The 20385-nt window shown below is 38.7% G+C and overlaps 1 protein-coding gene across 3 annotated transcripts in view; it reads right to left on the bottom strand.

The window, feature by feature from the left end:
• MKLN1 (muskelin 1) overlaps positions 1 to 20385 on the bottom strand; it is a 390406-nt gene that overhangs the window by 358206 nt on the left and 11815 nt on the right. The window contains exon 2 of one of the 3 annotated variants that reach the window (XM_065938894.1): positions 10753 to 10876. In XM_065938894.1, coding sequence (XP_065794966.1) covers positions 10753 to 10769 — 17 coding nt within the window. In that variant the 5' untranslated portion in view covers positions 10770 to 10876. Of the gene's footprint in view, positions 1 to 7209; positions 7233 to 10752; positions 10877 to 20385 lie in introns of those variants that run through there. The other 2 variants (XM_065938895.1, XM_065938893.1) reach the window with 2 other exon arrangements.

Raw genomic sequence — 20385 nt, 5'->3', positions numbered from 1 at the left:
TCTCCCAGCAGTCTTGATTCCAGCTTGTGCTTCAACCAGCCCAGCATTTTGCATGATGTACTCTGCATATAAGTTAAATAAGCAAGGTGACAATATATAGGCTTTCCCAATTTGGAACCAGTCTGTTGTTCCATGTCCAATTTTAACTGTTGCTTCTTGACCTGCATACAGATTCCTCAGGAGGCTGTAAGGTGGTCTGGTATTCCCATCTCTTTAAGAATTTTCCACAGTTGGTTGTGATTCACACAGCCAAAGGCTTTGGTGTAGTCAAAGAAGCAGATGTTTTTCTGGAACTCTCTTGCTTTTTTGATGATCCAACGGATGTTGGCAATTTGATCTCTGGTTCCTCCACCTTTTTGAAATCCAGCTTGAACATCTGGAAGTTCTAGGCAACGCCAAAGAATGTTCAAAGTGAAAGTCGCTCAGTCGTGTGCACCTCTTTGTGACCCCATGGACTATATAGTCCATGGAATTCTCCAGGCCAGAATACTGGAGTGGGTAGCCTTTCCCTTAAACTACCACACAATTGCATTCAGCTGACACGCTAGCAAAGTAATGCTCAGAATTCTCCAAGCAAGATTTCAACAGTACGTGAACCAAGTAGTGATACTACTAGCAACAAAATGATTACCAAAGGCTGTTAACAAATGTTTTTGCACTTCATTTTTGTCCTTATATCTCATTAGGGATATGTAGTCAAACTACTGTGTCTTAAAGTTATTTGAAATAGTTCTCTGTATGCTACCAGCTGGATATAATATAATTATGCTTTTTAAAATTAGGAAATGCATTTTTAAAAAATTAGTATTTTGTAATTATGAAAAATATTTACATGATTCAAATCCAAATCAAATCTACATATATATGTATGCATATATATGTATGTATATATTTTGGGCTTCCTTCCCTGGTAGCTCAGCTGGTAAAGAATCTGCCTGGAGACTTGGGTTTGATTCCTGGGTTGGGAAGATCCTCTGGAGAAGGGAACGGGTACCCACTCCAGTATTCTGACCTGAGGAAGTATAGTCCATGGGGTTGCAAAGAGTCAGACACGACTGAGCAACTTTCACACACTCATGTATATATATAAATGTGTGCGTGTATAGACATTTATACCCATTCTTACACACATGGCAGCATCCTAGACTCACTTTTTCCCCTCTTTCTGCTTTACATAAAATATATCTTAGAGCTCAACCCACATAAGTATACCTAAAGAACTAAAGATTCCTAATGTCATTTTATAACTGCAAATAACTCTACTGTAAGATTGTACCATACTCTGTTCAATCAGTCCTCTATTTATGAGCATTTGGGTTGTTTCCAGTCTTTTGCTATGATAAATAGTTTCCATCCTATGGTTTTGTATTATATTTATATATACTCAAGTCTTAAATATTAAATAGATTTGTACCATGTAAATTATACAAGATAAGCCTAGATCATCTTATTATACCAACTAGCAGAGGCAATATCAAAGACTACTAGGGTCATGTCAAAAGTCAGGAGGTAATTTGAAGATGCTGCCACAGACCAAAGAAGTGTTAATTTCAGCTTTAATAAGAATAACAAACATGATGTATGAAACAAATTAATGAAGTTCCTAGTTATGAGTTTGAATGATAATTTAAAGACAAACAAACTTAAAAAGCAAAATCACAAAACATCTATTTAGCCACCATTGGTACATGCTAAAAAATCAGTTCAAGGAACAATAGGATATAAAATCTAGCCATTTTGCAATCTTGAAAAAATTAATGGATAAGACGACTAAACAGCATTATTGACTCAACAGACATGAATTTGAACAAACGCCGGAAGATACTGGAGGACAGAGAAACCTGGTATGCTGCAGTCCATGGGGTCACAAAGAGTCAGACACAACTTATGACTGAACAACAGCAACAATAAACAAACTAATGACTCCAGGTAACATAAAAGAAGAGATTATTATACATTATGCACCTCTTAATGGCAAAACACTTTACTATGTATGAAACAGTCTTGCCAAAACAAACAAACAAACAAACAATGACGACAACAAAAATCCCAACTGAATCTGTTAAACCCAGTTGCAGGTACTGTAGAGGACAGAGGAAGAACATATTAGACTATACTGTGGGGATACAATGAGAAAAAGTCTAGGTTGTAGGACGTTCTACAGGACAAACAACTTGGTTTCTTCAACAAATAATTTGGAAGAAAAAAACTATTTGAATGGAAACCCACTTATATTTAAAGAGATTTAACAGATAAATCAGCCAATCTCATCGTGTGAACCTTATTTGCATTCTGCTTGAAACAATCTATGAAAATAAACTATGATGACATTCATGAGACAATTGAAATTTTAAACAAGGACTTAATTATTTAATATTAGTAAGAAATCATTGCTAATTGGTTTGGATGTGATAAGTATTATGTTTTAAAGCCTTATCTTGTAAAGATCCATATTGAAATAATTGTGAATGAGATGATACAATTCCTGGAATTTGCTTTAAAGTAAAACAAGTGGGGAAGAAGAAGAGGGAGTTGATGATTTGGTTTGGTCATCATAAGTTGATAGGTACAAAAGGTTCATGATGCTTTCTGTCTGCTTTTGTTCATGTTTTAAATTTTCTATAATAAAACAGTAATAGATATTTACATATAATGGGTTTGTGTATGTGTGAATACCCACTGCAAGGGATATAGCATAATATGGATGGTGATTATCTCTGGATGATAGAATTGTGGGTGATTTTGGTGATTTTTACTTTTTTGTTTTTACTGTACTGCATATTCTATATTTTTATATTGCACTTATATTGTATATAATCAGGAAAAATTATTTTTTAAAAAATGTTTTGTTTAATAATACCATTTTTTACAATTCAACTAGAGTTCACTTCTGAAGTAATTAGTAAAATAACTTTGTACTTTTAAAATATATTTGGACAATGCAAATTACTTAATATTTAATTATATTTAGTTTTGAGTGGGTATAGAAAATAGTTCATGAAAATATAAGGCTAAGGTAAGGTTTGTGGTTTGGACATTCTCTCATTTGGTGTACTAGGGTAATCTTAAACTTATAGCTTAGGAGTAAATAGTTAATTCTTTTCTCCTCCTTACACAACACAAAAACAACTGATCCAGTTTGGCACAAACTTTCTCTTCCAAAGTCACCTTTGTGCTGGAATTCAGCACCTCAGGTTTCAGTCAAATAACTTGCAGATGAGAAAAGATTTCTTAACAAAATTTTCTTGTAATTTTACTACTGTGTTAGTTCCTGGCAACTTGGGAGAGTCCTTTTTTCATAGTTAAGTGGTTCGGGGGAATGGTTCTTTCTCCTCCTTTCTAATAAGCAGAAAGAGCAAGCAATTTAAATCATTCTTTTTGTATTGCTGAGATAAATGTAAGTTCATGACAGTAGAAGGAATTAAGAAAAAGATAGTTAATGGGTATTTTTAGCTTATTAATAGTTAATACGAGGTACTACAGAGTTTGTCATTCAATTACGAGAAAATTAGTCCTTTAAGATCAGAAAAAAAATTTTTAAACCAACATAAATACAATTATATTTTGTAATTACATGTAGACATATAATTTTATCATGATCTGAATGTTCTATTATCAGATAACTGTCCCTTCTTCATTTATTTCTAAATAAAGATCTCTCATTTATACAATTTTCCTTCTTTTTGTTTACTTGTGATTTTCTCCTAAAGAAACCATAGTCAGCTCCTGTTATGAAATACATTAACAGACTATCACTTAAGTAACATTTTGCTCTGAATGTAGACTATGAAGCAAAGTCATTGGTAGATGGAGTGATTCAATTAGAAGTGAAATTTTCTGATTTAAAACTGATTAGAGACAGATGTCAATTTGGATTCATTTGTCCATTTGAGGTTCCATGGGTGGTTAATTATATGCTTCACATAAATTCAACCTTCACTTGCAACTATGTGCTAGGCTTTGTGTATTTTCATATATATAATATCAATGACTTGCTATAATAACACTTTGAAATAGTTATTTTGGAGGGAGGTTAAATAGATTGCTCAAGGTCACAAAGTACTCTAATAGATGCAAATTTTATGTTACTACTTGTAAGTTATGAACATTGGCTCTTGAGAGCATTTGTAACAGTCTTTGGTGCCTAGTATGGAGCTCTGGACCAGAAAGTATGTCAAGTCAGTTCAAAGGCTGGTATTCGTCTTCTCATTGTAAAAACAGAGTTGTCTACCTCCCACCCACAATGGAGGATGGCAAGAGGTGCAGCGTGCTTCATGCATGGAGCTGGCTAAGATGCATTATCTCTCATGAAGAAACTAAGAGGCATCAAGGAAAAGAGAGAAGGCAACCTGTTCATAGCAGCAAAGCAGTGCTTTCTTCCTTGATCTTACACCAAATTTAAGAAGGTACAGACATCTTTAAGCCTGGGAATAAATAGTGGTTTGATTTGGTGACCAACAAACTAAAGGTCAACCTGAGAAAGTTGATTCTTGACATATTTCCAACAAGGGTCACTTGTTTCCATCCCAATGGACTCAAAGTTAAGAATTAAAAACCTCAGTGTTAGTAAATGATATGTTTGGAAGATTGAGAGTTCTAATTAGACGCACATCCCCAGTGCCAGGAGAGCCCATTCTATTCATTTACTCATAACCTCATGTAAAATTGTTTGTTTGAGATGTGGCTTTTTCAAAAGTCATTTACCTTCAGGCTCAGTTAAAGAATGGAATATGTGAGAAGAGAATTTTCCAACTTTTGTTGACTCAGTAATGAAAAGAAGAATTTGGCTGCTTGGTAACTCAAAAATAATTGATCTAAGAAACTTGAAATTTCATATGTAAATGCTAAATCCAATTACAAATTTCAAACACAGTTTTCCAAAGCATATCCTAGTTCCACCTTACTAATATCACAGAATCATTCTGATGTGCATCAAATTATTAACTGTTTTTATGAGTGTACTAGAATTACTACTAGGAATTTTTTTTGTGTGGAAACATAAATACAGGTTATATAACACCTTGTAAGTGGACTTGAACTAAAAGATCTTAAAAATAAATGGGAACAACAAAAATAAAACATGACTAACTCTCCTGCCACCATCAAAACAAATGTTTCCAAGGACCTGAAGTCAAGAAAACAGAAATCTATAAACACAAAGGCTAAGACAAATCAGTTATATCTACTAGGTCTCCATTCGTAACAAAACACTGGAAACCAACAGAAACCAAAAAACTTGATTTGAAGGAAAGAATCTCAAAGAACATTGACCTTCTCTGTCCCTCTGCCTATCACAGAAATTCCCACCCACTGTCGACTTTTAAATTACTGAATCTTCAAAAATTATTGGAGATGGATGTCTTAAAAATGGAGTAGACTCAATCATACAGGTAATATTCACATTAGCTGAAGTAGTAATTACTGAGGGAAGGGTAATCTACTTCATTCATTTTAATAACCAATTCTTTCTGAGATTTACCACAGAGGAAACCCAACCTAATTATTAAGGTACAATACTATTGGATTGAACTATTTTTCAATCCAAGAATTTTTATTATGGAGAGAAACTTTGGATGATTTAAGCAATTATGTGCTTCATTTCTCCTTTTCTGTATCTCCACTCTTGCTTACACATAAGGTATTGAATTTAACTTGTTTCATTCTTAATGTTTCACATCTTGTTGTCTTCTTTTAGAAAAATTTAAGCCAAATTTTAAAAGGCTGCAAGTAAGCATTGGTGGCTAGTTCCTATGTGTAACATATCATAGTGCCTAGAGCCCAGACCTGCTGTCCTAGAGAACAAAAGGCCAAATTCTGGCTGCCCTGAAAAACCCTGAAATCACAACTAATGCCAGTATTAGATTTTATCATCAGTTCAGTTCAGTTCGGTTCAGTTGCTCAGTTGTATCTGACTCTTTGTCACCCCACGGACTGTAGAATGCTAGGCTTCCCAGTTCATCACCAACTCCCAGAGCTTACTCAAACTCATGTCCATCGAGTCAGTGATGCCATCCAACCATCTCATCCTCTGTTGTCCTCTTCTCCTCTTGCCTTCAATCTTTTCCAGCATCAGGGTCTTTTCCAGTGAGTCAGTTCTTCACATCAGGTGGCCAAAGTATTGGAGTTTCAGCTTCAGCATCAGTCCGTCCAATGAATATTTAGGATTGATTTCCTTTAGGATGGACTGGTTTGAATTCCTTGAAGTTCAAGGGACTCTCAAAAGTCTTCTCCAATACCACAGTTCAAAGGCATCAATTCTTCGGCGCTCAGTTTTCTTTATGGTCCAACTCTCACATCCATACATGACTTTTGGAAAAACTATAGCTTTGACTAGGTGGATCTTTGTCGGCAAAGTAACATTTCTGCTTTTTAATATGCTGTCTAGGTTGGTCATAGCTTTCCTTCCAAGGAGCAAGCGTCTTTTAATTTCATGGCTGCAGTCACCATCTGCAGTGATTTTCGAGAGCTTAGATTTTACCATACCTCTCCCCAAACACTCAGGGATGCCTAACCTACACAACCTCTCCTTGTAGTCAGGTGCAGACTATTTCTCTCATTTGGATGTATCAATAACATTGCTAAAGAACAAAATCACTTGAAAGAAAGTTGAACTTACAATCAGAATCTAAGAATCCCCAGCTCTTCAGGGGACCGGTTAAAGGTAATTTAGTGCACTGGGTAAGTGTGTGCCTGCTAACGCCAGAAAAGGTTGGTGAAAATCCTGGCTTTTCCACTTTCTAGCTATGCGACTCCAGGCAAATTATTTAGATCTTGTGCCTCAGTTTTCTCATTTGTAAAACAGCAATAATATTAATAATGACCTTGTAGAGTTTTGAAGATGAACCATCTTAATATGGCTCAGAACAGAACCTCAGGTAGCCTAAGCACTCCATAAACACCAATAATTATTATTACTGGCGACATGATCTTGGGGAGCTCACCTAACCTCCATAATACTCTATTTGATATTTGTTCAAAATGGGGTCACAATTTCATGCAGTCTGTATGAAGACCAAATAAGCTCATGCAACACACATGACAGTCATTTTGAAAACATAATCAAGTATTGGACAAATCCTTCAACCAAGTAGAATCAGTTCCTTTCTGCTCTGTGTCCCTGTAATACTTCACACAGACACACACACACACACACACACACACACACACCTGCTAAGCTCTCATCACACTGTATCATAAGAATTTGCTTACCTGTCCATCTCCCCCACTAACAATGCATCCTCTGATTCACCTCTGCACCCTCAGCATGATGGACATACCTGGCACAGGATAGGTACTCAATAAATATTTGTTCAAATGAATATTGTCCAAGCAACTGAGCAGGAATTCCCAAGGCCTCTGCTAGGAATGATGGGTTATCACTTTTTGCCAACTGTCCTCAGTCAACCACCCAGAAATGTGCTTGTTTTCCCTCAGACACAATGCATTGAGATTCTGCCATTTCACATGCAGCTTGTGAGGTTGCAGTCCACTCATTCTTGTCCCTTAACAAATAATTATTGAGCACCTATTGTGTGCCAGGCCCCATGCTGTGCTGCATATAGTGTACCACAAGTAGCAACTGCCCAGGCTAATTTAGTGCCTGCATACTCTGTTGAAATAACCTATTCACTACAGAGTCATTTACAACAGAAGATAATAAGCTCTTTGGTTTGATTACTTCATTACAATGGTGGAATCTTGGTAGGAAAGAATGGTTTTCCCTCCCATGCAGGCAGCCAGATAACACTGAGCAGAGTTCCCTGTGCTATACAGTAGGTCTTTGTTGGTTATCTATTTAAAATATAGCAGAGAGGGGCATTCGGGGGAGGATGGATACATGAGTATGTATGGCTGAGTCCATTCGCCGTTCACCTGATACTATCACAACACTGTTAATCGACTATACTCCAATAAAAAATAAAAAGTTAAAAATTAGTTTTTTTAGTAGGACTCCTTAGAATAATAAGTTAAAATCAGGGATTTGACTGCATAAGTTAAAATCATTGCTCTGCTTTGTACAAGGTGTTCAGACCTTGGGCAAGTTGCTTAACCCCTTGAAGCCTCAGTTTCCGCTTTGCTGGTAGCTCAGCTGGTAAAGAATCTGCCTGCAACGCAGGAGACCCTGGTTTGATTCCTGGGTCAGGAAGATCCGCTGGAGAAGGGATAGGCTACCAACTCCAGCATTCTTGAACTTCCCTGGTGGCTCAGCTGGTAAAGAATCCACCTGCAATGCGGGAGACCTGGGTTCGATCTCTGGGTTGGGAAGATCCCTTGAAGAAGGGAACAGCTACCCACTCCAGTATTTTGACCTGGAGAATTGCATGGACTGTATAGTCCATGGGGTTGCAAAGAGTTGAACACAACTGAGTGACTTTCACTTTCACTTTCACGATGGAGTAAGATTGATGTATTAAAAATAATAACTCACATTAATACTTATTATGGTACCGGTCATATAGTAAGCACCCAATCTGTGTTTGCTATTGTGATTAATCCAATCCATTACCCCAGTGTTTGAACTTCCATCACAAATGTATTCAGGACATGAGGCATGTGTGCCCAGTTTCTGCTTGAACACCACCAGGGTCAAGGAACTTACAACCTCCACCAGTTGTCCACCTGATTACTGGGCAAACATAGTAATTGCTGACAAATTCTAATGGGTTGTAACATACATACTTATATTTTCTACTCAAGGGTGTTCAATCTTCTGGGATTACCCAGAAGAAATATAACTTTCCTTGCAGGACAGCACTTCTCACTTTGGAAGGTGCTAGCTCTCTCCCTCCACCTCACACACCAACACAAACTCTTAGACCCTTTAATCATTTCTGATATGACACTGATTATAAGATCCCATTTTACCCTTTTAAACTCTTCTTGAAGAACCTTTTGTTTATTAATGGTTTTCTTAAAGGTTGAAGATCAGAATTCATAAAGCAAACCAAATCTGACCCGATCACCAGTGAGTACTAGAGAACTACTTCCTGACCTGAACACTATATTTCTATTAATACAACAAAAGATTGATCTTTTTTGGAAGTTACATCACACTGCGTTGACTCATCATCTACTCACAATCAACAGGAGACTCTAAATCTTCCTATGTGAGCAATTGTAAGTCATCTCGCCCCCAACCTGTACTGGTACAATTGAATTTTGGGAACTCTGAGTGCTTTATATCTGTCCCTTTATATTGTTAGGTGTGATTCACCATTACATTTTGTCAGGATTTGATAAGGGGGAGGGGAATCCTGATTGTATCATCCAACTTGTTGGTTATCCTTTGCAGTTGTGTATAATTTATAGACGCACAACAATTTACATCTGTAAATTCATTCAGTGTGTGGTCAATGTTATCATCTTAGCCATCCATCAAAAAGTTAAGGGCAACAAAGCTTTGGGCTAGATTTACATTAGATCTCTAGAGGCCTGGGTATGCATCCATCTCTTAAAAATGTTTTAAAAAACACTGTTCATTCAATCAATATATATTGAGTTTCTATTATGTAAATAGTTATTGTTCCAAGTTCTGAGCATATACTGGTGAACAAAACAAAATTCCTGCCCTTAAAAAGCTTATATTCTAATTTGGGGATAAGCAATAAACAAATATGAAGATAAATAATACATTTTCTAAAAATGAAAAATGAAAGCAAGTAAGGGGCTCAAGCAAAGAGATCAAACCAGCCAATTGTAAAGGAAATCAACTCTGAATATTCATTGGAAGGACTGATGCTGAAGCTGATACTCTAATACTTTGACCACCTGATGCAAAGAACTGATTCATTGGAAAAGACCCTAATCCTGAGAAAGATTGAAGGCAGGAGAAGGGGATGACAGACGATGAAAAGACAGGCTGGCATCACTGACTTGATGGACGTGAGTTTGACTAAGCTCCAGGAGTTGGTGATAGACAGGGAAGCCTGGCGTGCTGCAGTCCATGGGGTCGCAAAGAGTTGGACACGACTGAGCGACTGAACTGACTGACTGACTGACTGATGCTGAAGCTCCAACACTTTGTTATCCACCTGAAGGGAAGAGCTGACTCACTGGAAAAGACCCTGATGCTGGAAAAGATTGAGGGTAGGAGGAGAAGGGGAAAATGGAGGATGAGGTGGGTTGATGGCATCACCAACTCAATGAACATGAGTTTGAACAAACTCTGGGAGATAGTGAAGAACAGGGAAGCCTGGCATGCTGCAGTCCATGGGGTTGCAAAAAGTCAGATATGACTTAGAGACTGAACATTATCAAGGGGCTCGAGAAGGTTGGCAGTGGGTGTGCAGTGAACAGTTGTCCACATGCAGTGCGGCTGAAACAGAGTTGCTTCTGAAGTTTGCTTACACTGCTCATGCCCTGCATTCTGAGTGTGCATCTGATCCAAATGGTGTCCAAAAGTGGACAGCAAGTCTTTCTGGTTTCTCAAAATTGACTTTTTTTTCTACATGGAGTCATATTAGGAAAAACTCAATAGAATAATGATAAAGAATTTAAATAGTCATGCAATAAGAAAATCTGAAAGGATATAATATTTCAAGGCACTTTGCAACATTTCATCATATGCATAGGATATTCAAACACTATGAGACCAGCTAGACAAGCAGGGAAGTCAGTCATACCTCCTGATCAAGACTCCAGAGAGACAGTTTAAAAATTACTGTGACAGGGTTTAAAAATTATTGCTCTACAAGTATAGTATATGGTTGAAAATAAAGTAATAGAGGAAAAAACAGAAAAGCTAGCACTTACCTTATTCCAATCCCCATTTTCTCAAGTATGGAGTGGGTTATGAATCCAAAAGTATACGGAGAGTCGAGAGGATGGAATGCTTGGGGACCCCAAAATACAGCTCAGAGAGTCTGCATTCTGAACTCTGGAAGAGAAGCCCATAAGGGACAGATTTGAAATCTAAATCTATTAACTACTCTCTGCTCATGATTCTATTGTTGATAAACTCTTCTAAATGGTTTTAGATAATCTTCAAATCTCTTTGATGTCAAAGAGACTTGATAAATTTTTGTTTTGTAAAATCCTAATTGTATCCTCTGATTGGAAATTTATTGTCTATTCTCACAGTGATATTTTAACCTCTATTTTCATTTACTGAGCATCTACTTTGTACCAAGTACTTTGTTGGTTCTATGAGTCCAAAGGTAAATGAAGTAAATATGCTTCCTGCTTACAGAAACCTTTCAGTAGAGCTTCCAGTAGAGGGCAAGACAGAAGCAGGAAAGGCAGCTCCCATAAAACAGTGTGTTATAAAGAGAAGACCATCAAGAACTCTAGGAGGGACACCTAACCCAGACTTTGGGAGAATTGGAAGTTAGTGCTTCCACATGGAGACTTACAAGGTATGAAGAAGTTAGTCCAATAAAGAGGTGAGACAGATCTGTTTCAATGGAGGGCACATAGATGCATATTTTGAAGGTGACAGAAATGACCAAGAATCTGAATACTGAAAATAGTTCAGGATAGCTGAGACACAGTGGTCAGAGATGAAACTGGAGAGGTTAACAGAAACAGTTTATACAGAGCCTTACAAGCCATGTCATTTAGGGAGTATAATCTACTGAAGTTTGTGATGGCTTGAATGCTGGCGTTTTGAAGGGGAGAAGTTTAAACTGGTGTTCAGTTTTTTGACTTGAACAGCTAAATCCCTGGAGAAGGAAATGGCAGCCCCCACTCCAGCATTCTTCCCTGGATAATCCCACGGACAGAGGAGTCTGGCAGGCTATAATTCATGGGGGTCACAAAGAGTTGGACACAACTCAGCGACTGAGCATATTGGGTGGATAGTGATATCAATCACTAAGACATTTTCTTAAGAGATGAGTCCAGTTGTGGTCATGTTGGGTTTGGTATGCCTGGGGAACACTCATGGGTTATGAAGAGGCAGTTTGATCTGGATATCTGAGAGTATAGGTTTAGGAAGCATCAGTACACGATAGGCAACAATAGAATCAAAGGGGATGAAAGAGCTTTGTGGGGAGAGTGTCATGGAAGAGAAAAGGGCCCAGGAGAGAAGCCAGAGTAATATCAAAACTTAAAACATGGGCAGAGAAAGGATTTCCTCCACCCACCCCACCCCCCCAAAAAAAGGAGATTAAGAGAAGATAAAGCCAGAGAGAGGGCAACTAGAGAGAGGTTTCAGGAGGGAAACTAGTGGAGTGAGGTATCACAGAGGACAAGGGAAAAGCACATTTCAACAAGCATGTTGTGGTCAACAACAGTAAATGCTGTCAAAAGATCAAGTGAGAAAAGCTTGATAAGCATCTATGGAGGGATTTCCAGGAAGGTATCTGTCCAGTTGGGTGACAGCCAGGTCAGTGGAGGCAGAAGGCAGCTCACAGTGAATTGAGGAATCGGTGGAACCAGTGAATGTAGACAAATGTTTCAAAAAATTTGCCTTCCAAGTAGATGATATAATCCCTAAATTTTTTTCCCCAAAGTAAGGACATGATGCCACCATGAAAACTCACCTATCACCTTTGCATTAGCTTAGCTACCTCATGGCCATGCTCTTGGTAGGGATGGCCTGTGTGCTGAAGGTGAACCAAGACACAATGGATGAACACTGTAAGGGGTCTGGATGAGATAGGAGGAGCAGGGCACAGTCAGAGAACAGGCACCAGGAGCTAGAAGTCAGCTGGAGTTACGAGGCACACAGAGGCCAGGAATAGTCATGCTGGGCAGGCAGCCTACCACCACCAGCTCTGCTATCCCCAATCTGTCACAGCTGGTGTTTCCATTCTCACCCTTTCATGACATGAAGTAAAGTTTCTGACATTCACAACAACTCCTCAGATCTAATCTCCTCAACCCCTCTTAGTAACTTGTACTCCAAGGAGAAGATAGGAAAGCTCTGGCCTGGGTGGTGCTAATAGGGAGCGCAGAGGCAATGGCAGTAACCAACCTGAAAAGGTTGCAGTGATAGTGACCTGAGCCTAAAAACCAGGAGTTGAATTAGGCCCTAAATCAGTAGCAAAACTGGCTGCATGGCTTGATTAAATGAAACATTCTCAATTGCAATCATTCCAGGATATCTAGGTTCTCTAAAATGCACACTGTGACTGAACTGGAAGGCTTAACTGTCTTCAGATTGTGATTACAGCACAGACAGGAGATAAAGTGTGGTGGTAAACATCACAAATAAAGACAGTACTTTTGTCTTGTGTGGAGACTAGCTAAGCTGCACAAACCGAGTTTCTGGCTGAAGATTTTTTTTTTTCATTTTACTCAACTCAATAATCATTTACCCACTGGATATTGCTTAAGGGGCAGAGTCTTCATCTAATTCTCATTTAAGGAGACTGAAAAGGAAAAACTAAATAATAATACCTCATTTGTGTATCGTGCTTGTCTTTCAAAGAAGACATCATAACCCATTTTATACTATCTAATTTACATTAACAATCCTTTTATAATGTAAATACTAGTAAGGGCTATTATAATTTTACAAAGGATGCATGGAAGAAACCAAGGCATGCAGGAATGAAATGAGGAGTTCAACAATGCAACTTCCATTTTAGAGATGTAATAGCGAGCTTGTTCTTCTTTTTGGTTTTACAAGGAAGCCATGCTTTAGAAAAACATGCTTATTAAGCTGTTACCTTGCCCTTAAATTTTAAGATGAAAAATAGCTTGCTTAAAAGAAATCACAGGGCCAAAATGTTCATTTTGTTCCACAGATCAAAACTCTCTCCCAAATGTAGATGAAAACCAATCAATTCCTACCACCCAACTCTGATTTTAATCAGCACAGTTCTCACCATCTTGTGCCACACATATTATGAGTCATTTGTGAGTATTACTCTCATCTTTACATACATTAGGCTGCAGTAATCTTATCATCTCAGTTGGACTTGGAAACTGCCATTCTATGTACTAATTCTGCATGTATGTAAAGTCATCGACACGTTCATGTTTGTATGAGCTTCCCTTTGGGTGGGGTAACATTTTTCTGATCTTTTCAGGTATTCATTTACTCATTCATTCATTTATTCATACTCTCAAGCACTCACACATCCATTCAACAAGCATTGATTGTGTGCCCCAAATGTAAAAACATTACCCTAGATGTAAAAGAAAGAGGAAGAAGACAAAAATCACTTACTTCAGGAAACTCACAGCCCAGTGAGGGAGTCAGAAGACCAAACAACTGTAGTTCAGTGTGGTAGGTGTGGAGATGGAGTGACACATGAAAATAGTCTGGGGACCATAGAGAGGGAACTGATCTCTGGCGAGGAAGACCTCTTAGGTCTGTGTATGCCAGGAAGAAGGGGATTTGGGTATTCCGGGTAGAGGATGTAGCATTAGCAAAGGCATATATAAGAGCATCTTGTGCATTTGGGGAATCATAGGAAGCATGGTATAACACCAGGTTCTTCAATATTCTATGACTGGTTCTATTTCATTATTCAGGCCCTGGACATTAACATGTGTAAAGAGAAAAGTGAAACTCTTAGTCACTCAGTCGTGTCCTACATTTTGTGACCACATGGACTGTAGCCTGCAGACTCCTCTCTCTGTGGGATTCTCCAGGCAAGAATACTGGAGTTGGTATCCTTCCCTTCTCCAGGGGATCTTCCTGATCCAGGGATCGAACCCAGGTCTCCTGAATTGCAGGTGGATTCTTTACTATCTGAGCCACCAGGGAAGCACCAGGATGTCAACATAAATAATTTTATGAAGGGAAATATATGATCCCTGGGTTGTCTTCAGTCATGTAAGTAAAAATATATTTTACATGGGATCTGTACCAAAGTACTTTTTGAAACACTATTTGAAAAATGTCACACAGGTATCAGGTCAAAATCAAAGCTTGGGTCTGGTCTATCCAAAGTTTGTATTCTCCATATTTCATCTCCAGGGGGAGGCAGGTAAGAACAGCCTACCTATTCATCAAATATAGGTAGATGAATACTTAGTCCACCTCCATTATGATGTCAGTGTAAAAAATTTATATAGAAATACTTCCAAATACAGCATTTTCAAATGCACAACATTGGGTGGGTCAGATTTTTCCTGTTGACCTCTTCTCAACCATTCAGCCTTGGTACTGCCCAGCCATCAAAAACCAGCCTTATAGATTCTTATCAATACCCCTACACACTAGTAAGAGGGGTTTGGAAACAGTCTGAAAATTTTGCACCCAAGTCCCTGCAGGGAGAGCTCTTTCCTGAAGCTTCTGAGAAGTACTGCATGAAGGTCTTTATGCACCTTTATGAACCAGGTCAGCAATCAATAAAATGCAACCACTACAGAGAACTCACACTGAAACTTCCATAGACTAATCTACTGCCTGGGTAGTCCTACTCTGAATTCCCTGTTAATTACTAAAAGCTTTGCACCACCAAATTGCATCCTTGTTTCTATTTGGAAACTTTTCAGAGACTCTAAAAGTTCAAAATAACTAATCTATGTTGGTTCCTGACCAATTATAGAATCCTCTTTAAGACAACATTTTCAATTTGGCTACACCATGCAGCATCTGAGATCTTATAATAGTTTCCTGACCAGGGATTGAACTCCCACCCCCTGCATGGAAAGCAGCCAGTCTTAACCACTGGAACACCAGCAAAGTCCCTCTAAGACATCATTTCTTCATTCATCTACTCCTTGACCCACTCAAAGAGCATCAACTTCCTCATTTCTCATTCTCTTCAAGCTAATCCAGTCAGTATTTGTCCCCCATACTCTCATCACTTCATGGCAAATAATGGGGAAACAGTGGAAACAGTGGCTGATTTTATTTTGGGGGGCTCCAAAATCACTGCAGATGGTGATTGCAGCCATGAAATTAAAAGACGCTTAATCCTTGGAAGCCAAGTTATGACCAACCTAGACAGCATATTAAAAAGCACAGACATTACTTTGTCAACAAAGGTCCATCTAGTCAAGGCTATGGTTTTTCCAGTAGTCATGTATGGATGTGAGAGTTGGACTATAAAGCAAGCTGAGCACAGAAGAATTGATGCTTTTGAACTGTGGTGTTGGGAGAAGACTCTTGAGAGTCCCTTGGACTGCTAGGAGATTCAGCCAGTCCATCCTAAAGGAGATCAGTCCTGGGTGTTCATTGGAAGGACTGATGCTGAAGCTGAAACTCCAATACTTTGGCCACCTGATGCGAAGAGATGACTCATTTGAAAAGACCCTGATGCTCGGAAATATTGAGGGCAGGAGGAGAAGGGGACGACAGAGGATGAGATGGTTGGATGGCATCACTGGCTCAATGGACATGGGTTTGGGTAGACTCCGGCAGTTGATGATGGATAGGGAGGCCTGGCGTGCTGTGGTTCATGGGGTCGCAAAGACACGACTGAGAGACTGAACTGAACTGAACTTCTACTACAAACATACCTGTGAAGGTTGCAATGACCTCTGGTTGTCAAATCCACTGGTCAGTTTTCCATTCTAATCTTACTGCCCTCTCAGCAGCCATAATACTTGGCCCTAGTGATCCATCTCTTTTCACTGCAACATTTTCTTTGCTTTGCTTCCATTACACCACATGAGCTTTCCTTCTACGTCATTGTTTTTTCCTTTTCAGTCTCTTTTGCTGGGTCCTTCCTGATTTATGAATGCTGGGAGCTCCATTGGGCTTGGTCCTCTACAATTGCCCATCTAGATCATTGCTTTAAATACCATATCTCTTGTCCTAATGTCTGTCTTGGAAGCTGCAGAGGGTTTTTTCCCCTTAGAGACACTGAAGTTTGGGTTGGGCACTGAAGGAGGCAATAAGTTGGCTGAGGAGAGTAGATTCTAAGGGAAAGAGGGGGGGAAAAGCACAAAAGTGTGGAAAGGCAAACTGCATTCAGAGAAGAGAGGGAAGTCTGATGTGGGTTGAAAATAACTGGTTAGGGAGGTTGTAGTAATATCGAGAAGAAACTTGATTTACAGTTAAGGGACTTTATGCTGGACTTCACACTGAAGACAATAAGCATGAAAGGTATCAGAGGTTCCTAAATAGGGAAGAGATGTGGTCATTCATATTAAAAAAATAAATAAAGAAAACTGTAGTAGCAGGATGATGGCTGAACTAGAGTAAAGGGAGGCTGGAGCCAGGAAAGCCAATTAGAAGGTCACCGTAATAGTCTAAGGAAGGGATTACGGTCTGAGTCACCATAGCAGCAGGGGGATGAAGAGTAGTGACAAATCCAAGGGAGATTTAGAAGTAGCATTGAGGACATAGTTATTGATTAGATAGCCACTTGGGAGTAGGGGAGAGAGGCCAAAGTTGAAGTGTAATGACATTAACTAAGCTAAATAGGAGAGCAAAAAAGTGGGGGGGAAGGGAGGATGATGATATTAAGTTTGCAGTGATTATAGGATATCCAATGGCAAATGAAAGACACGTCTGCGGATCAGGAGCAAAGTTTGGACTGACTATATAGGTTCAGAAGTCAGGGCCCACGGGTAGCTAAATTCTCAGAATGGATGGGATATCCTGAGGAGGCCATAGAGTGAGAAGAGTGCCAAGACCCTGAGGGGAAAAAAGCACGCAGGCAGCAGTCAGAGGAAGAGGAGCCGGAAGAGGAGACTGGAAAGGTCCAGAGAGATAGCATAAGAATGGGACAGAGTGAAGTCTGTGAGTAAAGGGAGAAGAGACCTTCAAAGAAGAAAGGATAAACAATTCTCTCTTGGGTAGGATGAATGCTAAAGTCTGGGGATCAGATCTGATGAGCACAGTTCCTAGAGCATTGGAAGTCAACCTGGAATGGATCAAGTGAAGACTCGTCTTGGAAGTTTGACTATGAGGGAAGCAGGAAATGGCTGGGAAGAAAGTGGAGTTGGGCAAGGTGTAGACATTTTTTTGTTTTAATGAAATGAAGTCTTTGGTACAACAGATGGCTAGCTAGTGTCTGCTTAAACAACTCTTGTGAGTGCACTACCCCACAAGATAACCTCGTTGCATTTTTTTTAACCAGCATTTGATCATTCAGTTAAGTTCAGCATGTATTCATTAAGTACCTGCTATGTCCAAAGCATTGGGCTTGGCATTCCAGTGCCTAAAAATATATGCAAAACACAAGGTGGATTTAGGATATTCAAAACTCACAGAGAAGAAAATCCATTGTAAGTCCGCTATTGAGATATTATCACCATCAACATTCTCCTGTGTCCGTCCAGTCCTATTTTTTTTGAGCATATATATTGAAAAATAAATTACCTACATTGTCTGATATCATGGCATCTTCCACAATCTGCTTCCTACTGGGTGCACAGTTTTCATCAAAGGAATGTATTATGATTTATAGAATACGTCTTTCTGAACTTTTAGGTTATCGCTAAGTGTTCAATATTATAAAGAAGGTACGCTTTACTAAGTACACTTATATTAAATGTTGTAAGTGTTTCTGGTTATTTTCTTAGGATAAAGTCTTAAAAATGAAATTACTCTTTTAAATGGTTTGCACATATTAAGATTTTAAGTACATAATGCCAAATTGCTCTCTAGAATGCTTGAATCAATTTGAAAGTGAAAGTGGCTCAGTCATGTCCAGCTCTTTGCAATCCCATGGACTGTAGCCTGCAGGCTACTCTGTCCATGGAATTTTCCAGGTCAGAATACTGAAGTGGGTAGCCGCTCCCTTCTCTAGGGGATCTTCCCGACCCAGAGATCAAACCCAGGTCTCCCGAATTTCAGGCAGTTTCTTTACTGTCTGAGCAACCAGGGAAGCTCATGAACCAATTTACATGCCCCTTATTGTATGAGGGTGTTTATTTCCCTGAAGTTTTATCCATGGAAGTTATTATTTTAAAGTTCTTGACAATTTCTTAGGTACAAAGATATCTGGTTTTATTTGGTGGCTCAGACAGTAAAAAGAACCTGCCTGCAATGCAGGAGACCTGGGTCTGATTCCTGGGTCAGGAAGATCCCCTGGAGAAAGGAATGGCTACCCACTCCAGCATTCTTGCCTGGAGAAATCCATGAACAGAGTAGCCTGGTAGGGTACAGTCCATGGGGTCACATAAAGTTGGACATGATTAAGTGACTAACACTTTGATTTTTCTTTCACTTTTCCTTTACTATTAACTCTGGATCTTTTTCATTTTAATTGACCAATTGAATTCCCTTTCTTCTCTTTTGCTTTTTCATATTCTTTACCCACATGGCTTGTTCATATTTTTTATCTTTCTCATGTTCTTTACACTTCTTTTTAAATGTATTTTTCTCATAAATTTGTAAGAGTACTTTATATATAAAGGACACTACCCTTTGTCATATATAAATTTGGTTGCAAAAATTCTAGAATCTCTCATTTATCTTTTATTTTTGCTTGTGGTACAGTTTCATCTACATAAACTGAAAAGTTTCAAGTAGTCAAATCTATAAATGTTTTTCTTTTACAAATCATAAATCTTTATTCTTTCACTCAGGTTTTTACCACCCTAAGGTCAAGACATGCTTACACCACTTTCATTTTTCAACACATATCATTTCTCTTGTATGGATCATTTTTAATATTTAACTCTCTATTTATTGAAAATTTATTTCATTCCTTAATCATGTTTGTTCTATCCTTTGAGGATGGTTTAGTTTCAGGAAAGAGAAATCTAACTCAAATAGGCTTAAACAAAACATTGAATCTATTGGCTCCCATAAGTAGAAAAGTTCAAAGACTTCAGGGACATGTTTGCCTAGATGGCTCGCACAATGTGGAGAGGATTTGATGTTTCCTTCATTACCTCTTCGCTTTAGTCCCTGGTGAGAGCTCCATTCTCAACAGACTCTCCCCTCCTGGTCCCCAGATAGTGGCCAAGAACTCCCAGGTTACATGCTACTGCATTCACTTCCAGAGGAATGTGTCTTTGTCTTAGCATTACCACAAAAACCCTGATATTTTCTTTCCTTGATTGGACTGATTTAGGTCACATGCTCATATATGACACAGTTGCTGGAGCCAAGGGGATAAAACTCATTGATAGACTTAGTCTGGACCACATGCCCCTCACCCTGGAAATAAAGGTGGAGTTAGTTTTCTTAAAACTACATGGATGTCCTACAGAAAAGAGTGACTGAGAAAGAGGGATGCATTCAAGAAGGCAACTAAGGAAAGGGACTATATCTTTAAATATTAAGATCATTTCTTTTGATGAAAGATGACAAATCCTCTGCCATTTGAAAACATTTGTTCTACTGCTATTAATGCAGTAGAAATTAGAATTAAGATCATGAAAGAACATGATCCCTTCCTTAGGTAAGAAATCTTTTACATTCAAGTTGTATAGGGATATCGCAGTTTCAAAAAGTCTAATCATACGCGGTTGGAACAGTTTCCTCCATGGCCAACTAATCTATAGGTTCTCTGAATTCCTTCTTTAAGACAGGCTCCATAGAACCAGTAGAAATAAGACCATAGCTCTAATTCTCCCCAGAAT

This window comes from Muntiacus reevesi, chromosome 6 (genome assembly GCF_963930625.1).
Source record: "Muntiacus reevesi chromosome 6, mMunRee1.1, whole genome shotgun sequence".
In the NCBI taxonomy this organism is placed as follows: domain Eukaryota; kingdom Metazoa; phylum Chordata; class Mammalia; order Artiodactyla; family Cervidae; genus Muntiacus; species Muntiacus reevesi.
Note: the sequence above shows the minus strand (reverse complement) of the source record. Positions and strands in the feature narration are given on the sequence as shown.